This window comes from the organism of the source record quoted next, unplaced genomic scaffold (assembly GCF_019419815.1).
Source record: "Pyrus x bretschneideri cultivar Hongxiangsu unplaced genomic scaffold, Pyrus_bretschneideri_v1 Contig41, whole genome shotgun sequence".
In the NCBI taxonomy this organism is placed as follows: domain Eukaryota; kingdom Viridiplantae; phylum Streptophyta; class Magnoliopsida; order Rosales; family Rosaceae; genus Pyrus; species Pyrus x bretschneideri.
The window spans coordinates 734,994-753,391 of NW_025999735.1; the positions used below are offsets into that span (position 1 = coordinate 734,994).

An 18,398-nucleotide genomic window follows, 5' to 3' on the forward strand; every position below is an offset into this window, starting at 1 on the left:
TTAAATTATTAATTTTTTTCCTGTCCGGTTTTTCTTAAATTATAAGTAACCGCCCGCTCACTGCGCTCCACTCGTGAAACTCATTTCCTCATGGAATTTTTTTTTCTTCTTTTTTTGCCCTTTTTGCGGGAAACATATTGGCCAAGGCCGCCAAAATTGTAGTACAAGTTGGAAGAGAAAAAGGAGGGAGGAGATATTAAAAGTAGGCAAACAGGTAGTTAGGTTTGATTGATGACAATATTGATTTTGATATCATATGATGTTTTATTATAATGACAGAAAATAATCATGTTTATATATAATTTGATAATTTAAATTGTATTGTTAATAAATAATGTGTTTATACCGTATTACTTAATACTCATTTGTTTTAATTTCCAACCATAATTTTCTCACATTGCTCATGGTCTCAAGTCAAACCATCTTGTCATATCAATGCATTTTTGCTCATGGTACATCACTTTAATGATGGTGGCAACAATTATGACATTAATTGTGAAGGTGACAAATAGGATTTGCAAATCTAAACAATTTAGGTTGCTACTCCGTAAACCGATAAATCTTTATTAATTAATAAAATATTTTTTGTCAATTAAAAGATGGTGAAAATATTATTTAGTCTTATATCATACAAAAAAAAATGATGGCCAATAATATAATTTCACAAGTCCAAATTTAATTGTTTTTTATTGAAACCTCACTTACATATGATATTAAAATACCTCCAATATTTATATAATAAAAAATAAAAAAAACAAAAACAAAAACCTCGCACTCCCCACACTTTCTCTCTCACCCTCTCTCATTCTTATTTTCTAAAAAAATGTGTTCATACACACAAAGTGTATATGCAAATGCTAGTATGAATTCAAATAACACGTTTCAACATTTCAATCTCAAATCCTCCCAAAACATACAAAATAAGAGAGAAAACAATAAGAATGCGTTTGTGGCACCAAAATATCTCGAATTAGACTAACTTTCAGAGACTAAGTTGAGTTGGCTTGACATGGATTAAGCAATACTAGAATTGTTAGGCTTGACATGGATTAAGCAATACTAGAATTGTTAAATGTTTAATACAGTGCTATACTGGCTAAGACTAAATTTTTTTTTTTTTTTTAATTATAAAAACTTCCACTTTCTTGTCTAGAAAATCAAAACGCAGTCTATAAATGAAAATTGTAATGAGAAATTAATCCTTTCTTTTTCAGAATTTATAAGTGTGAAAAAAAAGATTGAAATAGTTATCTCCCCACTTGATTTCTATTGTAATAGTTATTTGCTGTTTTTTGCATTCTGCTATACCTCCATCTTTTGTCCTGGTTTGCAGACGAGCTTGAGCCTTGAGATGGAAATATTTCCATGGTTTGGGGAACTTTGTAACTTGCTGTTGATGTAATATGCTGGACATAAATTTTGTTGTTGCTGCTTAATTTGTTGTTTCTGCTGTTATTTTGTTGGTGTAATTTGCTGGAGCAGCTGGACATAAAAAAAAGAATGGCAAAGCTAATTTTGTTGGTGTAACTTGCTGGAGCAGCTATTTTGTTGTTGCTGCTGAACAACAATTTCAGAAAAAAAAAAAAAAAAAAAAACGGTCAACCTGTAAGAATCGGCTTGTTAAAATGAATCGGGGCTAGGTCCGGTTTTATTTTTAAAAGAAAAAGACCCACCCGTCCCATTTCATTTGCAAACAGGTTCAATCCGATCCCTCTAATTTTGAGCCCGATATTGCCCGCGCCCACCCCTTTGATAATCTATATCAAAATATAGGATGAGTATTCAAACATGAGACCTCAAGTACAAGATAAATATTTTTAATAATCTGATCTATAAGCAACTTGCAGTAGAAATTTACCCATAGTCGGCTCTAAGAATTTGGGGGCTCTAAACGAGCCTTTGAAGTGGACCTTATATGAAAAATCTATTTCTACATTAAATATTATTAAAAATTAATACCAAAGGAGAGAAGATAAACACATTACTTTAATATTACACGTCTCGCATTTTAAAATGCAAATGTACAAATTGAGAATCAACATTTAACTCAATATTCAGCAAACAAAAAATTGATAGAGAAACAAACAAAAAATAAAATTCCACCCATTACACAATATGTGATATATTAATATAAGCAAATTAAGCAGAAGCAATCAGGCAAACGATCAAATATTCAGATTCATCAAAATAAAGAATCAAATTACGTTAACCAACCTATTCATGGTGTTTTTATGGTCCCATTATGTAAAACATCCAGATAATTACTCTGCGAATGGATGATGACATCGATAATCATGGGATTTTTTATTGTTTCATTTTAATAATATTGAAAGCAAACTTTTACACACATTCTAAGGGGAGTGTATTCAATTGAAATTTTGAGAGATTTTCATTCTTTTAATGAATTTAAGGGTATTCAATCAGAATTTTAAGTGATTCTTTGAAATTCAAGGTGTATTTAATTAGAATTTTAAGATAGTTTATTAAAATACTTAGAAATTCGGATGTATTCAATTAGGATTTTAAAGGAGTTTATAACATTTCAGGTGTATTCAATTAGAAATTGATTTTAAAGAATTTAAGAAAGTTGAGAAACTAGAGGGAATTGGAGAGATTTTATAGTGTATTTAAAGCATCCACAAATCTCACCTTTCCCTATGAGATTTTGAGGGAATTGAATCAAAATTTTATATGGAATCTCTATAAATCAATTAAACTTCATAAAAATTCATGGATTTATAAATCCATTAAAGTCTATAAAATTCTCAATTGAATACACCCCTTAAAATTCTCAATTTACATCCTCACATATGTATTTTTCTTTCTAATTATAGAAAGTTTAAAGTGCAAAATGAAATTTTTAGACTACCAATAACAATTCCCTATTTTAAAAGCAAATCAAACTCAGTATGTTTCTCAGGATTGTGCTGCCTTGCAGGCTTTTCTTTGCTTCTTTTTTTATCTAAAAAAACTGTAGTATGTTTCATTTGTCTGTCATGGTGGAAGATGTTTTAGCCGTTAGATTTGATTTTCACAACTATTTTGTATCTTCTATTTTCAATCTCAGTCATTCTCCCTTTATTTTGTATGTCATATTTAAAAAGTCCGCCCGTCAATCATTATTAGTATGACGTATATCCATAATTTATTTTGTAAATTTGTAATGTTAAATTTGAAAAAGTCATTGGTCAGTCATTACAAACTAGTACGGCACTCGCTGTTCATAAGATTTGAATCTTAAACCTCCCCTCATTTTATGCCCGACATTTCACAAGTTAATTTAGGAGAGGTTATGTGTTACAAGCCTGTTTATTTCCACGTACAGTTTTGACATCCTTGACATATTGTAGTCTTCGTGATTCCAACCAAATCAAACCCCATCAAAAAGTACAACCGCGTGAAGATTAACATGCATATTTCTTATTAATGACACATCATTTGGTTTGTAAATTTGGTTTAATAATTTATCCCTAACATTATTCATATGTTAATGTAGGAGAATCCAGTTAGAATTTTGTTTGACTAATTTTTTTTTAAATTTATGTGCGCTTAGGTTTAGTTGTACTCCAAGTCAAAAGATTAATATATATTTGTATCAATACAATTACAACTCCACATGGTATCAAGGCGTGAATAAAAAGATGCTACCAAAGTATTATCCTTTTACAAATACTACACACAGACTAACAAATTTTATTAGCTATATATCGTGAAGATACCATCTTTCGATATTCTTTCTTATGCCAACCAATGCAACAAGACAGAAAGAGGGAAAGAATGTTACCAGTAACTTAGGTTAGAAAGAAACACCTACTTTAAACACCAGAATATTTTCACTTACAGTGATCACATTCTTTTTTTTTTGGTTCTTTCCTTTATATATGTTGTAATGAATTTTGAAGTGAATAATTCTTTTCTTTTCCTTCTCCTCACTTGGTGGTGAATCTTTCTTCTTCCACTCTTCTTTTTGGACACATTTCATCACCAAAACAAGCTCACATTTCTAAAGCTCTTGACGAAACCAAAAGCAATCTGCAACATAAGCAAGTCAGCCGCATCACAGACATTGTACATAATGGAGTCCGAAAGCCACCTATAAATGAGGAAATATAAGCTGAGAAACCTCAAACTGCTTCATCTTTTAAGCATTTGAAACCTTTGTCTCTTTAAAAAGAAAAATATTTACACAAAAAATGGCTTCTGGAGCAGCTATCAAACGCTCCGAGTCCATAGCTGATAACATGCCGGACGCCCTGAGGCAGAGCCGGTACCACATGAAGAGGTGCTTCGCTAAGTACATCGAGAAAGGAAGAAGGATAATAAAGCTTCACCATTTGTTGAGTGAAATGGAGACAGTCATAGATGACAAAGCTGAAAGAACCCAAGTTTTGGAGGGTGTTCTTGGCTATATATTATGTTCAACTCAGGTTTCTAATTCAACACTTCTTTTTTATATATATGTTCTTCCTTTTTGGGCGACTGACTAAAATTTTGAACCGTTAGACCATTATATGACTAGAATCTAACGGGTTTACTTCTGACCAAATGAGATGTTTACCTAATATAATCCACAGGAAGCTGTTGTTATTCCTCCACATGTTGTCTTTTCAATAAGACCAAATCCAGGATATTGGGAATTTGTTAAGGTCAGCTCTGAGGACCTCTCGGTTGAGGGCATCACTCTCAGAGACTTCTTGAAATACAAAGAAACTTTATATGATGAGAACTGGTAAATCTTTTTTACTTTTTTTTTTTTTTTAAGTTTTTCTTTTTTGGACATAGCGATATTCTAAACTACTCAAATCTATGGGATGGGGATTTGGGTGCAAGCAATGAGCACACTGCCATGGCCAACCGCCAACTGGCCTAACCCACATATGCTTTCCATTGCAGGTCAAATGATGAAAATGCACTGGAGGTAGATTTTAGAGCAATTGATTTCTCTACTCCTCACTTAACTCTATCTTCCTCGATCGGAAATGGAATCAATTATGTTACCAAGTTCGCCACTTCAAAGCTAGCTGGAAAACTGGAGAATGCACAACCCCTTGTGGATTACTTACTTTCACTAAATCATCAGGGAGAAGTAAGGGAATCACAGTAATTTAATTCTACAAAAAATAAAATTTGATGCAGACGAATTCAAATTTCATTCTAATGATAAGGTCTCAAACATAGTTTATGTAATTTTGAATTTACAGCAACTTATTCTAAATGAGACCCTCAACACAGCTTCAAAGCTTCAGGCGACACTGATTGTAACAGAAGTGTACCTCTCAGCGCTTCCTAAGGACACACCATTCCAAAATTTTGAACTAAGGTGACTCTTCCTCTCATTTTCTATCCATCGGCAGATCCTGTAATGTAACTTTCAATCTGAAACCGAACGTCATTTACAGGTTTAAGGAGTGGGGCTTTGAGAAGGGTTGGGGAGACACTGCAGAAAGAACAAAGGAGACAATGAGAATACTTTCGGAAGTACTACAGGCTCCAGACCCGTTGATCATGGACAGATTTTTCAGTAGGCTTCCCACAATATTCAATGTTGTAATATTCTCTCCTCATGGCTACTTTGGTCAAGCAGATGTTCTTGGCTTGCCAGACACTGGTGGGCAGGTAAAAGTTTAAATACTGTATCTGTTAAGCTAAGTCTCCACGCAATTGGCATTAGCTGGTGAGCCGAATGTTTGTGAACTCTACTATTGAAAACAGGTAGTTTACATTCTTGATCAAGTGAAAGCTTTGGAGGAAGAATTGCTTGTGAGAATTAAGCAACAAGGACTTACTGTGAAGCCTCAAATTCTTGTGGTGAGTTTCATCGACAACTATGGACGATTTGCTTGTTAAGGTAGTTTGGTTATTTAGAATTATCTAACTACAATTGTTCACTACAATAGGTGACACGACTCATACCAGAAGCAAGGGGAACTAAGTGCAACCAGGAGTTGGAACCAATCAACGGCACAAAATACTCTAAGATTCTTAGGGTGCCATTTAGGACAGAGAAGGGAATCCTACGCCGTTGGGTTTCTCGTTTTGACATCTATCCCTATCTTGAATTGTTTACACAGGCATGTTTTTGTTGATTTTTAAATCCATGCTTGAGAGTGTTCACTAATTGATTTTTGTGCTTTATGTTCTTAATAATTTGTTGCATCTCTTTCAAACTACTAGGATGCTACTGCCAAAATCCTCGACCTGATGGAAGGAAAGGCAGATCTTATTATTGGAAACTACACAGATGGGAATTTGGTGGCGTCTCTCATGGCTAATAAACTTGGGATAACTCAGGTCACTGTTCATTTATCTTATAAATACAACCATAACACATTTTTCTCCCACTTCATATGTACTAACCCATAGCGCACTAAAACCAGGCAACTATTGCTCATGCATTGGAGAAGACCAAGTACGAAGATTCAGACATCAACTGGAAGGAGTTAGATCATAAGTATCACTTCTCATGCCAATTTCTTGCTGACACAATATCCATGAATGCTACAGATTTTGTCATTGCAAGCACATACCAGGAAATTGCAGGAAGGTTACCAAAATTAATCAGCATACATATATACGAAACCCTTACCAAATGATTGCATTACAGTTTACACCATAATGTACTTGGATGTTGTCTTTGCAGCAAAGACAGACCGGGACAATATGAAAGCCACACGGCGTTTACGCTTCCGGGGCTCTGCAGAGTTGTTTCAGGCATCAGTGTATTTGATCCCAAATTCAACATTGCCGCTCCTGGGGCTGATCAGTCTGTCTATTTCCCCTACGCAGAGAAGCAGAAACGGCTCACTTCATTCCATCCTGCCATTGAAGAACTACTGTTTAGTAAAGAGGATAACAATGAACATATGTAAGTTCTGGACTAGCAAATCATTCTTTTGGAATTCAAATGCTGATTACTATTCGTCTAACATCAACCCAAACTGTTTTTGAACAGCGGATTTCTAGAGGACAGAAAGATACCTATCATCTTCTCAATGGCAAGGCTGGACATAGTTAAAAACATTACTGGGTTGGTTGAGTGGTATGGGAAGAACAAGAGGCTGAGAAATTTGGTTAACCTTGTTGTAGTTGGGGGCTTCTTTGACCCTTCAAAATCAAAAGACAGAGAAGAAATTGCAGAAATAAAAAAGATGCATACACTGATAGAGAAGTACCAACTTAGGGGTCAGATCAGATGGATAGCAGCACAAACTGATAGGAACCGAAATGGAGAGCTCTACCGTTGTATTGCTGACACAAGGGGAGCTTTTGTGCAACCTGCTTTGTATGAAGCTTTCGGCCTGACTGTCATAGAGGCAATGAACTGTGGATTGCCCACCTTTGCAACCAACCAAGGAGGCCCGGCTGAAATCATTGTTGATGGGATCTCTGGTTTCCATATTGATCCCAACAACGGTGATGAAGCAAGCAACAAAATCGCTGATTTCTTCGAGAAGTCTAAGACTGATGCTGCATACTGGGACAGATTTTCAAAAGCAGGCTTGCAGCGCATATACGAATGGTAAGTACACGACCTCTAAATCCCTGCTTGTTTTCTTAAAGTTCATTCTCATTCTAACAAAGTTACAAAACCAACATCTTCTCACGTGGAATATAAAACAAGTTATTGGAATTTTGTAGCTACACTTGGAAGATATATGCAAACAAGGTGTTGAACATGGGGAGCACTTATACTTTCTGGAGGCAGTTGAACACAGAGCAGAAACAGGCGAAGCAAAGATACATTCATATGTTCTTCAATCTCCAATATAGAAACTTGGTATGTTATAAATTATTCTTATATAATTGAATGCATCCCTTACTTTATTGTCATTTTAATTAAGTTCGAGATTTAGACGCTGATTTTCATCGGCTTTGTTGCAGGTGAAGAATGTGCCTATCCCAAGTGATGAACCTGAACAACCAGTAGTGCCAAAGCCAACTGCCAAACCAAAGACCACATTAAGGCATGTTCAGCTAAGTTAGCAATTTTCTGAGTTGATAACAATAAGTTTGTCCTCATGGATAAGAATTGAAAATTTAAATAAGAGGTGTCAAATCCATGATTATACTTTCCTAGTGTTATGCAGAATTTATGATCAATCTCAACATATTTTATTCGAACAAACTGAGCGATGAAGTTTATAAACACATGTCAAATGCATACATATCGTTGTAAAACTCACATAATATATCATTCTGCATTTGTTAATATAACCTCTCTTATTTCTCTAATCACATTGTATCATTCATTCAAAACTAATAACAAATCATTGATGTGCAGCACAAGACGCTCACAGCCTCGAGTATAAAGGTAAAGAATAAGATCCCCCACAAACGGCTTGTTTTCAATCCTTCCACTAAAGCCAACAAAACAACTGAAAATTTCTTCCCTGTATAATTTCAGGTTGTTTGGAGCCTAAGTTGAGGTCATATAAAGGGAGCTTGATTGAGGATTGCCATTTGAGCTTCCAACTGCAATGCTACCTCTTCTGTTTCCTAAACATCAATTCCCTATTAATCATTTGCAAAGAAGAACTGTTGTTGTGTAAACATTGAAGCATGAGAGTTTGTTTCTGTGCAATAAAATTATACCAAATTTACAGCTTGTACTGTTTTCAATTCAATATTTTCAATCTAAAGGTTTGGTGTTTGGTTCAATGGCACTTAGAATTTTATGCACGATAAACTCTGTAACATTTTCTTTTTTGACAAGATGATATTCTCTACTATATACTTTAATTTAGGGGAAGGGGGATTTGAACTTGGGTGTATAGAATGAACACCTTGCTCTACCTAACTAGCATAACCGACGTATGCGATGAACTCAACAATATTACTTGGTAATTAAACTTTCTAACTAAATTATTATACCCTTTTCAGTTCTTCAATTCATCTTCCATAACAAATTAATCCAATTCAACCGACTACGAATTTTAAATCCACAGCAACCCTAAATAAATAAACCAACTAGAAGAAGAAACTCACCAATAGAAAATAGTGGAACAGTGACTTGCCTAATCGGCATTTTCCACCCTCTTTATTTACTTTTTATCCAAGAGAAGAAGGAAAATGTCTTTCCCTCCTGCAACTCATCTTCTTTCCTGTGAAAGGATCTCCCATTGGTTTAAAATTGTGTTCTCTGTCAAGAGACTCAAACTGTATTAACAAAGTTGGGAATTAGAACAATTTTGATTTTAAATATTAAAATTTGTAATTAAAGATATATTTTTACAATGTTACTTGGAACACCGTTGAATTATTCAATCAAATGGATAGAAACTCTACTTGACTGTGGTCACGAGTAGGGTGAAATTCCCCATAACCTTTTCGGGCCCGAAATGAGTAAATAACTGTGGCTTATCACTAGTTGTTCCCCTTTTGTGAAGCAAGAAATCATATGGCTACAAACAATCACATAAGTACAAAGAGATTAAAAAAAAGTGTGTGACAATAATGATTTTTTCGCCATTAGGTAACCAATGAGTGTATGGTTACATAACATTTGATTTGATATCAATAGTAGACACTAAACAATGAGTAAACATATAAATCCTCTGTTACTTAGTTTTGTGAAGAACAATATTATTCTAATATTTATTTTCAAGTATTTATTATATTTTAAAAATTTTATTTGATTTTGTTTAAATTTCATAATTTGTGGGACATCAAATGCATAAATGCATGAGTTAAATATCTTAAATAATGTTAAAGACCTCGATCAAAATATTTAAACAAATAAAGTTTCAATCTAACAATTAAGTTGATTAGGGACCAAAATCAAAATGACCCTTAAAAAGAATAGGATAAAAAGAAGAAAGAAAAAGACATAAACGTCTCCATGCAGTTCGATGAAAAGGTAGATAGAGTGCTTAAGAATAAGGTTCTAAAAGGCACTAGGCGCTAGTCCAACAGCGGCATGGGATCTAGCGCCTAGGCGGACTAGGCTCACCTGTCTAGACAGATTTAAGTAAACTTATTGTATTTCATGTAAATAAGTGTTTGTTTATACTTAAAATATATATAGTTTCATCATAAACTAGAAAATAGAATGACATATATATTATGAAGTATTGGAACGTAATTAAATTTATGATGTGTGTTTATTTAAGTCTTCAATAAGTCTCTTACAATTTATTGGAAACAATAAAATGCAACAGGAAAGTTATCTATTTTTTACTTGAGTGAGTTGCAACTAGGGGTGGAAAAAATTCCCAAAAATCCCGAACCGAACCGAAAAAATCCCGATCCCAAACCAAAAATTTCCCAAACCGAAATTCCCGAAATTTTCAGGATGCTATCCCGAACCGATCCCAAAATTTCGGTATGGGATTCGGGATTGGCTTCTCGATATTTCGGGAATCCCATACCGAACCGAAAATATATAATATTAATTATTATATATATATTATTCTTTTATAATTGATGCTAGTAGTTTCTAATTCATGCTCTGCAACCTGGAATGCCCTACACCTTGCATATTTTTCATGTTTTGTTTGATATTCATGTGGATTTTATTATTGCTGCTGTCATGGCTGATGATTTTAGAAGGCTTGATTCTTTTGCCTCTCAACATATTGCAAAAAGGGTTTAATTAATTTGAATTTTGACTATGATAAAAACAGTCAGGCATGCCAGTGTTCAATTAAATGGTAGTGTGAATGAAATAAAATTCCTAGTTCATGAATGTGTTCTTGAATTATATATTTGAAGAACAATTCATAATTTCATATTTCAATTTGGGATTCCCGATTTGTCCCAAAATCCCGAAAATATTTCGGGATTCCCGAAATTTGGGATTCCCGAAAATTTGGTTTGGGATTGGTCTTCAAATTCCCATCCCGAAAAATTTTGGTTTGGGATTCGGGATACTAGTTTCGGTATGGTATCCCATACCGAACCACCCCTAGTTGCAACCTAGGCAGGTGTTTAGGTGGGTTTGGGCAGGTTAGATGGGTGCCTAGGCAGGTCTAGGTGCCATTTCTTAATTTTCAAACGCCTAGGTATTAATCGAGACAGTGACCAGTCGCCTAGCGCCTAGGTAGAGATTTTTAGAACCGTGCTTAAAGAAACATATATGACTGGTGGGGCGACTAGTTCGAGATTTAGGAGCTACAAGACCGGTGTTGCGTTCATGCAAAATCAAACAAAGACCAACCAAAACGCAACACAACACCCACATCATATCCTTCGTTCCATTGTTTTTCCCTAACAACCTTCCACACCAAATCACCAATCAACTTCCCAAAAAAAGCAACACAAACTAACAAATGCAAAAAAATTTAAAAACAAGGGTGAGTTGGAATATCAGATTAACGAACAAAGGGCAAAAGTTTTGTTCTTCCATGCTTCCGAATTTGCAGTAGAACAAAGAAAGTTACCAAATTTTCAAAAGGGTTGATTCCAATTTGCTTAATCGATCAAATATTTTGTGTGTTTACTAGTGGCATTGTAGAGAGAGAGGGGATCGTGGAGATGGATGCAAAAGATGGAGCCTCGGATTTAACTTCCTCAACCAAAAAGAAGTCCAGAAGACCCAAATGTTCGTTCATACCTTTCTAACTTCCCTTTTGTTTCATTTTTCCTCTGTGTTGCATAAATGCATGTGTCTTATAATATGAATATTTTCAAACGTAAGCCTGAAGTTCCGTGAATTCGTCACGCACTCTTTCTGTGTACAAATCCTCCATAATCTTGTGGAGTCAAGCATGTCTTCTCTTCAAATTTCATTGCTCTTTTTGTGTTAACATTTATTTGGACGCTTGATTGTGTAATTTATTTGATTTGTGGAGGAACCCCAACCCGATCAACATATTTTCTATATATTTATAAAACAGATAAAAATAGATGCAGTTGGATTGTCATTGTGCATTATGAATTGTTCAATCCACTCCTTCTCGGATGGAGTTTAAGCGTTATTCTAACGAAAATAATATGCTTGGTGCATTGTTATGATGCATTACAGATTCCCAGTTCACACAGCAAGAGCTTCCAGCTTGCAAACCAATTTTAACACCAGCATGGGTATAGGTTACCCTACATCTTGTAGAATTTTTCTTTTCAGTTGCAGGTTTTGCTTCAGTTTTGTGTGTTTTGGTTTCTAAAATATGTTTCCTTTCTGGATTTCAGGTCATATTAATATTTGTCGCAATCGGCATTGTCTTTTTACCCATTGGATTTGCTTCCTTATTTGCATCAGAGCACGTAATATATCTTCATATCCTTTATGTATTGCTTATCGTGAAGTTTGGTCAGTGGCGGCTGATTATTGTGGAGCCTGAAACCAAACTTTGCCTTGTTTAACATGCAGGTGGTGGAAATCGTCGACCACTATGATAGAGATTGCGTTCCTCCTAATTATGTGGATAATAAGCTTGCATATATTCAGAGTAGTAAAACTAACAAGACATGTATTAGGAGAGTGACTGTAAGTGCAATCCTCTGCCAATGTTAAGTTTAGGCTAATTTTGCAACGTCTTTCTCTGCTTTTCTAGGCTGATGATACATGCTACTAAAAATGTGCATTTACCGGTGGTTTTTCAGATTCCGAAGCAAATGAAATCTCCCGTTTACATTTACTACCAGCTTGATCACTTCTATCAGAATCATCGCCGGTATGTAAAATGTTTCTTGTCAAGTATCAAGTCAAGTATCATTTTTCATGGAATATGTGGCATGGACATGGAAATGAGTGTTTGATATAAAATTTTCGTGGAAGAGGCCTAGTTTCTGTTTGCTAACATGGTCAAAGAGAAACTGCGAGCTTTAAATTGTGCTCAGCGTAAGCTGGGGAACCTTAGATTTTTTATGATTTTCAGAAATCTGAGTGCCTAGATATTCCGTAAGTATTTGAAATAAAGTATCTACATATTAATTTGGAAGTGTTTCCGCAAAGCTATTCTCCTCCAGCGACAAGTTATCCAAGAGAACAAAACACCAATGAAAGCTTAAGGGTAAAGCCAACAATACTTTCCAACTAATAAAATCCAAATTCCAAACAAGTACTTCAATGGTTTCAATTTTGATGGAACCTTTAAGTGCTTCAAATCGTTTCACCATCTGAATAAGTCTTACAGAGTAAGGTTCCTGGAGGTAAAAGATTGTGGAGGGTGAGAGCATCTGGAAAATACTATTGTGGATGAGAAAAGAGAAGAACGAGATCAGGATTGTTCTAGTACATTAAGATCACTCATGGAGTTGCATATGTAATATCCCGACTTTGGCTAGAAGTATTTAAGGTAGGAAAATTCATGAAACCCGTGTTTCTTTTTGCCAGTACTGTGCACCAAACATCTGAAAATAAACATAAGGTCCCCATACGGACACACTCAATTTCTGTAGGTACTCAAATTTCCTGCAATACGTGGATACATACCCATAAATGCGAGTAATGAACTGTAATTGTTATCTGAAACTAAAAGGAATCCAAAACATAGCATGGGGGATAGTGTAGGTTATTCTAGAGGGGTATGTTCAACAAGTTAAAACCCTCACTTGCCACCTGATTCGAAATAATGCTCTGTCTAATCAGACTATATGGACAGATGATGCCACCTCATTGACAATTGAAAAGTGGAAACATATGTAAATATACATATTGTGCACTAGATTGGCACCTCATCTTGATTTCCTTCTCCATTAACCCTTTACTGCCTACATCTGTGTAGCATTTTCCCCCATCCCTCTTGTAATTCTGCATTTCTGAATACTATGACTCTGTTTCTTTTGTGGCATGTGAAATATTGTATCCAGATATGTTAAAAGTAGAAGTGACGGTCAGTTGCGGAGCAAGTCCAATGAAAAGAAAACAGATACGTGTGCTCCTGAACGTTATACAGCAAATGGTGCAATTGTTCCGTGTGGTCTTGTTGCATGGAGTTTGTTTAACGACACATACAAGTTTTCAGTGAATAACAAACAACTAGGGGTCAGCAAAAAAGACATCACATGGAAAAGTGACCCTAAGAAAAAATTTGGCTCGGACGTCTATCCCAAGAATTTTCAGAGCGGGGGTTTGATTGGAGGAGCAAAACTGAATTCTAGCATACCTGTAAATCTTCGCACCTACTTTCTGTCTTATGTTCCCCTTGTTTTCTATCCTTGTTATATTTCTTTGAATTAATATTATTTTCTTGTTGTGCAATCAACCAGCTGAGTGAACAAGAAGATCTTATGGTTTGGATGCGAACTTCAGCATTGCCAACTTTCAGAAAACTATATGGGAAAATAGAAGCGGACCTTGAAGCCGATGACATAGTAACTGTGACAATAGAGAATAATTATAACACCTACATCTTTGGTGGCAATAAGAAGCTGGTACTTTCAACCGCAAGTTGGATTGGCGGAAAGAATTGTCTACTAGGCATAGCATACCTTACTGTTGGTGGACTGTGTTTGTTCTTGGCTATAAGCTTCTTACTTCTCTATCTCTTCAAGCCAAGGTATGTGAATGGGTTAGTAGGTCTTACAGTTTGCAATGATCAACTAAAACTTTGTTGTCTTCGACAAGGTCCGATAATACAATAACAATAAAAAAAAAATTTGAAAAGTTCGTCTAGAATTTGTATGTGCCGAAGTTTATGGAAAATTATGTTTTTAAATTTGGGGATCAGATGAAAAATGTTGTAGGAATCATTCGTCTTGCTTCGCTTCTGTTTAGGCTGAAAACTACAATAAGTTTACACTGGTCTTTTTGCTAAAATGGATGAATACCTCTAAGCAACCAGTATTTAAAAATGGGAAATAGAAAGTATATATGCTGCAAATGGTTCAGTTGTATCTTTGTTCAAGCGAGATGTCATTGAAAAAAATATTCGCCCGTTTTGTGCAGGCCTCTTGGGGATACATCGTACTTGTCTTGGAACAGAAGTGCACCAGGAGGACACATATACTAGAAGTCTGTCTATGCATCTTAGTATCCGCTTCAAGCATTTTTTGGAGAATCCATTTTGCCATTAGGCTGGCCAGATCGAGATTTATATATGCTTTTCTTTGATTTTTTTTTTAATTTGTTTTTCTATTTATAGATCTTCAAAACAACCAATTGGTTTAAATATTGTATTGCAGTTGTGTATAATATGAATTTTCAAGCAATGGCATTGCACAGATTTTGCGTTTTGAACTAATTGCTAAACTTTGTTTCGGATTACAGACTTGCAGGTTTTCTATTTTTGGGACTTTAAAGCTTGACTACCCATACTAAAAAAGTTAGGAATTAACTTGGCTGCTGAAATGAACATTTCAGCAGCCATTCCTACTTACAACCAATCCCGTGTGGAGTCCACACGGAATTGGGTGTAAGTGGGAGTAGCTTCTGAAATTTCAGCAGCCAAGTCTTGTTCAAAAAGTTAACAATAAGCTCAGACTTTAAAACTTTTAGGTCAATTTCGTGAAAGTTTGATTACGTAACTTTTTTTTTTCTAGGTAAATTTCATTAAAATTTGATTATGTAACTTGCACCATCCAATTTTTAAGATGAAAGTTGTCGATTTACAACAATAATGAAAAGTGAAAACAAAAACGATCTTTTTTCCGTTATTAGCTTTTTTATATTATGATTATCACGAACGATTGGATCAGCCAAAAAAGAAGTTGGTTAATCATCAATCTTGAAAGAAATTACAAAAGATGTGGTAAAGGTTACGATTAGAACAAAAAATGATACCTTACTTTTTTGTTTGGAATGGCCTCCAACATTTGCTATGGGCAGGCAATGGTGGAATTTTCGGAGGCGTCTTATGCGTATCAAAAAGTTGGCTTGTGCATATCATGTGAAAGTAACATCCTCAAAAGTCAGCCTAAAAAAAGCTGGCTCGGCCATAGCACATGATTAAATTTAACGAAATTGTGGATAAAATTGAACTTAAGTTGCTTTTTCTATATTATTTTAAATATGGGTGGTTAACTTTGCTTAATTATAGTTTGGGTTGCAAATGCATAAAAGTGAAAAATTAAGGTGCCATTTGTGCAAATTTCCCTTTAGAAAATGGAGATTTTGAGATAATAATCAATGGAGAGTCTTAAGAAACTTAATAATCCATTTTAATTGTCCATGACAATATTTAAAAAGTAATAACAATAGTGTCACTTGGGCCGTTGGCCCATGTTACAATAAGAAATTTAACAATGATATTTCAAAAAAATTTAACCCTTGTATACCTTTGAACTTCAAAAACAATTTACTTACCAAAGCAATGGATTGATGGAGCAGAAGAATGTTAAAAAACTTGTAGAAGGAAAACTTCCACGGCCACTAATTGAAATAGAGAAATGCAACAACCACTTTATTGTTATGCACAAGCTGGTATCGTAGGCTCCATGCAGATGATATATCCCTATTAGTATCACACATTTCAGAAGTTATGTTCACAACTCCTTCATCCTGCATGTTTAGATGCCAATTATGCACAATAATAATCCATTAAAATATAAAGCAAAACAGTAAAGTTACTAGATTAATCTTAATCTTGGTTTAACAGACGGAATTCAACTCCATCGCGTAACGTCTTATTTTTTTATGTACGCTAAGTAAGTGCAACGAGGCTGTGTACTTAAAGGAGTGAAATTAAATCTTGTAGTACTTACACAGTAACCTTACATTGCTAAACACTCAATTTCTGTTGGTATACTTGTGTCCTTTATTGTCCTTCTCAATGTCGCTTTCATTGCTTGAGTCATCGCTGCTTTCTTTAACCAAGGAGTTCCGCTGAGTTGGTGGTTGGCACCTGAGGTCAATAGGTAATGCATCTAATTCAATTTTAGGGACACATTCCATCTCGAATGGTGGTTCAACGATGTGGTTGCTCCGTACTCCGAGAAGGTTTTGTGACACGCCCTAACCCCGACATCCCCAAATATTAGGGTAAGCACGTGCTGGCCGACACCTGAGGGTGACAAAGCCATTTTAGACATGCATACAAATAAAATATATGCAATTAGGACGATTATACTAAAGCATGAACGTGCTCAAAGCATACAACTAACTAAGAATAATATGAAAGAACTACTAGGAAAAGATACAAACAAGGGAATGATACCTACACTGAGAAGACTTGAGGATACCTATGCTAAAATGCCTTGACGCCAGGATCATGTGCCTAGATCCTAACTCCTGAGGGGGCGCAAAAACCAAAAAAGTGAGTGGACCAAAGTTTATAATAATACTAATAATAGGAAAACATTTTTTTATGAACATAATAACCCCCTGTTTTGAAAACATATATAATACTACATATAGGTTTTATGAAAAATGCTAGCATGCCATGAAAAACATTTGTGAAACATCGTAAATCGTATCCATGTTGTACTCAATTAGGGGTATCATAGTCGCCCAATGGCAGTACTTGTCCATCACCCGAAGGTGAAGCTGTATAAAATAGCATACATCCACACTGACACTAGCCGTGGCTAGTGAAGCTGTCCGACACTGCTTTTGGCAGTGAAGCTGGGGGTATATAATTTATCATATATCACTCTTCCTCATCATATGTGTCCTATGGCCATAGACATCTATACCCATGGTGTGCGGATGTGCCATATGATAACCCTCTAGATAAGTACCAAAAACATGTCTCAAAAACTCATATTTAAGTCTCGGAGTTCAAATGTTCAAAGCATCATCTCATAAAATCATATAACTTTCTAGCTCAAACCATCTTCATAATCATAATAAATCCAATAATTCATATCCATAGAAATGCATATATGCAAACCCATAATTCATCACCTTTAGTGGAATGTAGTTCGATAAATAATAAGCGTTGGTAAAAGTAATTTAAATAATTCTTAATTTTCTCTTAAACTATAAATATAGAAATCTATAAAGGCATAATATATATCATATTCAAATCATGAAATATGCCATGCATGCTAGGCTAGTATTTTATAAAAATATATAGGTTTAGAACGGGTGCACTCACAAGTTTTCCATTGCCCAGAAGCCACTCAAACTATTGAGAATGTGATCACTTCCACCGATGCACCTAAACACAATTAAAAGCCGTTTAATAAAGGGGTGTGCTATCCACACACCCCTTTTTACTTCTCACACACCCCTGTTAATTTATGTCCATTGATTTTCTTCAATTCATCTGATCCAATGGCCAAAAACCAAAAAGATGTGGGAGAAGTAAAAAAAGGTGTGTGGATATCACACCCCTTAATAAAACTCTACGAAAACGTTGGAATTTGGGAAAATGGATGGCGGATTCGGATTCGGCACATCGAGAAACCTAAAGAGGGACCTCGGGTTTTCCCCCACACGCCGCTGCACGTGGCAGCCGGCCACCCCCGACTCTTTGGAAAATCGAACAACTCCAAAAATTCCCAAATTTTACAGAAATAAAGATATCAATGAGTAGAGCAAGTTTTATACATGTGGCCAAGTCTAATTTGGCCGGGAA

At 35.2% G+C, this 18,398-nt stretch overlaps 2 protein-coding genes across 2 annotated transcripts; both read left to right on the plus strand.

Annotated features, from left to right (window-relative positions):
- Positions 1-4,042: 4,042 nt before the first annotated feature.
- On the plus strand, positions 4,043-8,602 carry LOC103933877 (sucrose synthase 5-like). The gene is made up of 15 exons (XM_009343576.2): positions 4,043-4,427; positions 4,575-4,729; positions 4,894-5,086; positions 5,202-5,320; positions 5,400-5,616; positions 5,713-5,808; positions 5,898-6,071; positions 6,175-6,291; positions 6,378-6,544; positions 6,641-6,865; positions 6,953-7,519; positions 7,639-7,777; positions 7,882-7,964; positions 8,282-8,311; positions 8,405-8,602. The coding sequence occupies exons 1-14, from the start codon at positions 4,194-4,196 to the stop codon at positions 8,307-8,309; spliced, it is 2,514 nt and encodes an 837-aa protein (XP_009341851.2). The 5' UTR covers positions 4,043-4,193; the 3' UTR covers positions 8,310-8,311; positions 8,405-8,602.
- Positions 8,603-11,117: 2,515 nt separating this feature from the next.
- LOC103933876 (putative ALA-interacting subunit 4) lies at positions 11,118-14,523 on the plus strand. Its single transcript, XM_009343575.3, has 7 exons — positions 11,118-11,539; positions 11,963-12,021; positions 12,127-12,201; positions 12,308-12,424; positions 12,541-12,611; positions 13,750-14,047; positions 14,149-14,523. The coding sequence occupies exons 1-7, from the start codon at positions 11,473-11,475 to the stop codon at positions 14,521-14,523; spliced, it is 1,062 nt and encodes a 353-aa protein (XP_009341850.2). The 5' UTR covers positions 11,118-11,472.
- Positions 14,524-18,398: the final 3,875 nt, after the last annotated feature.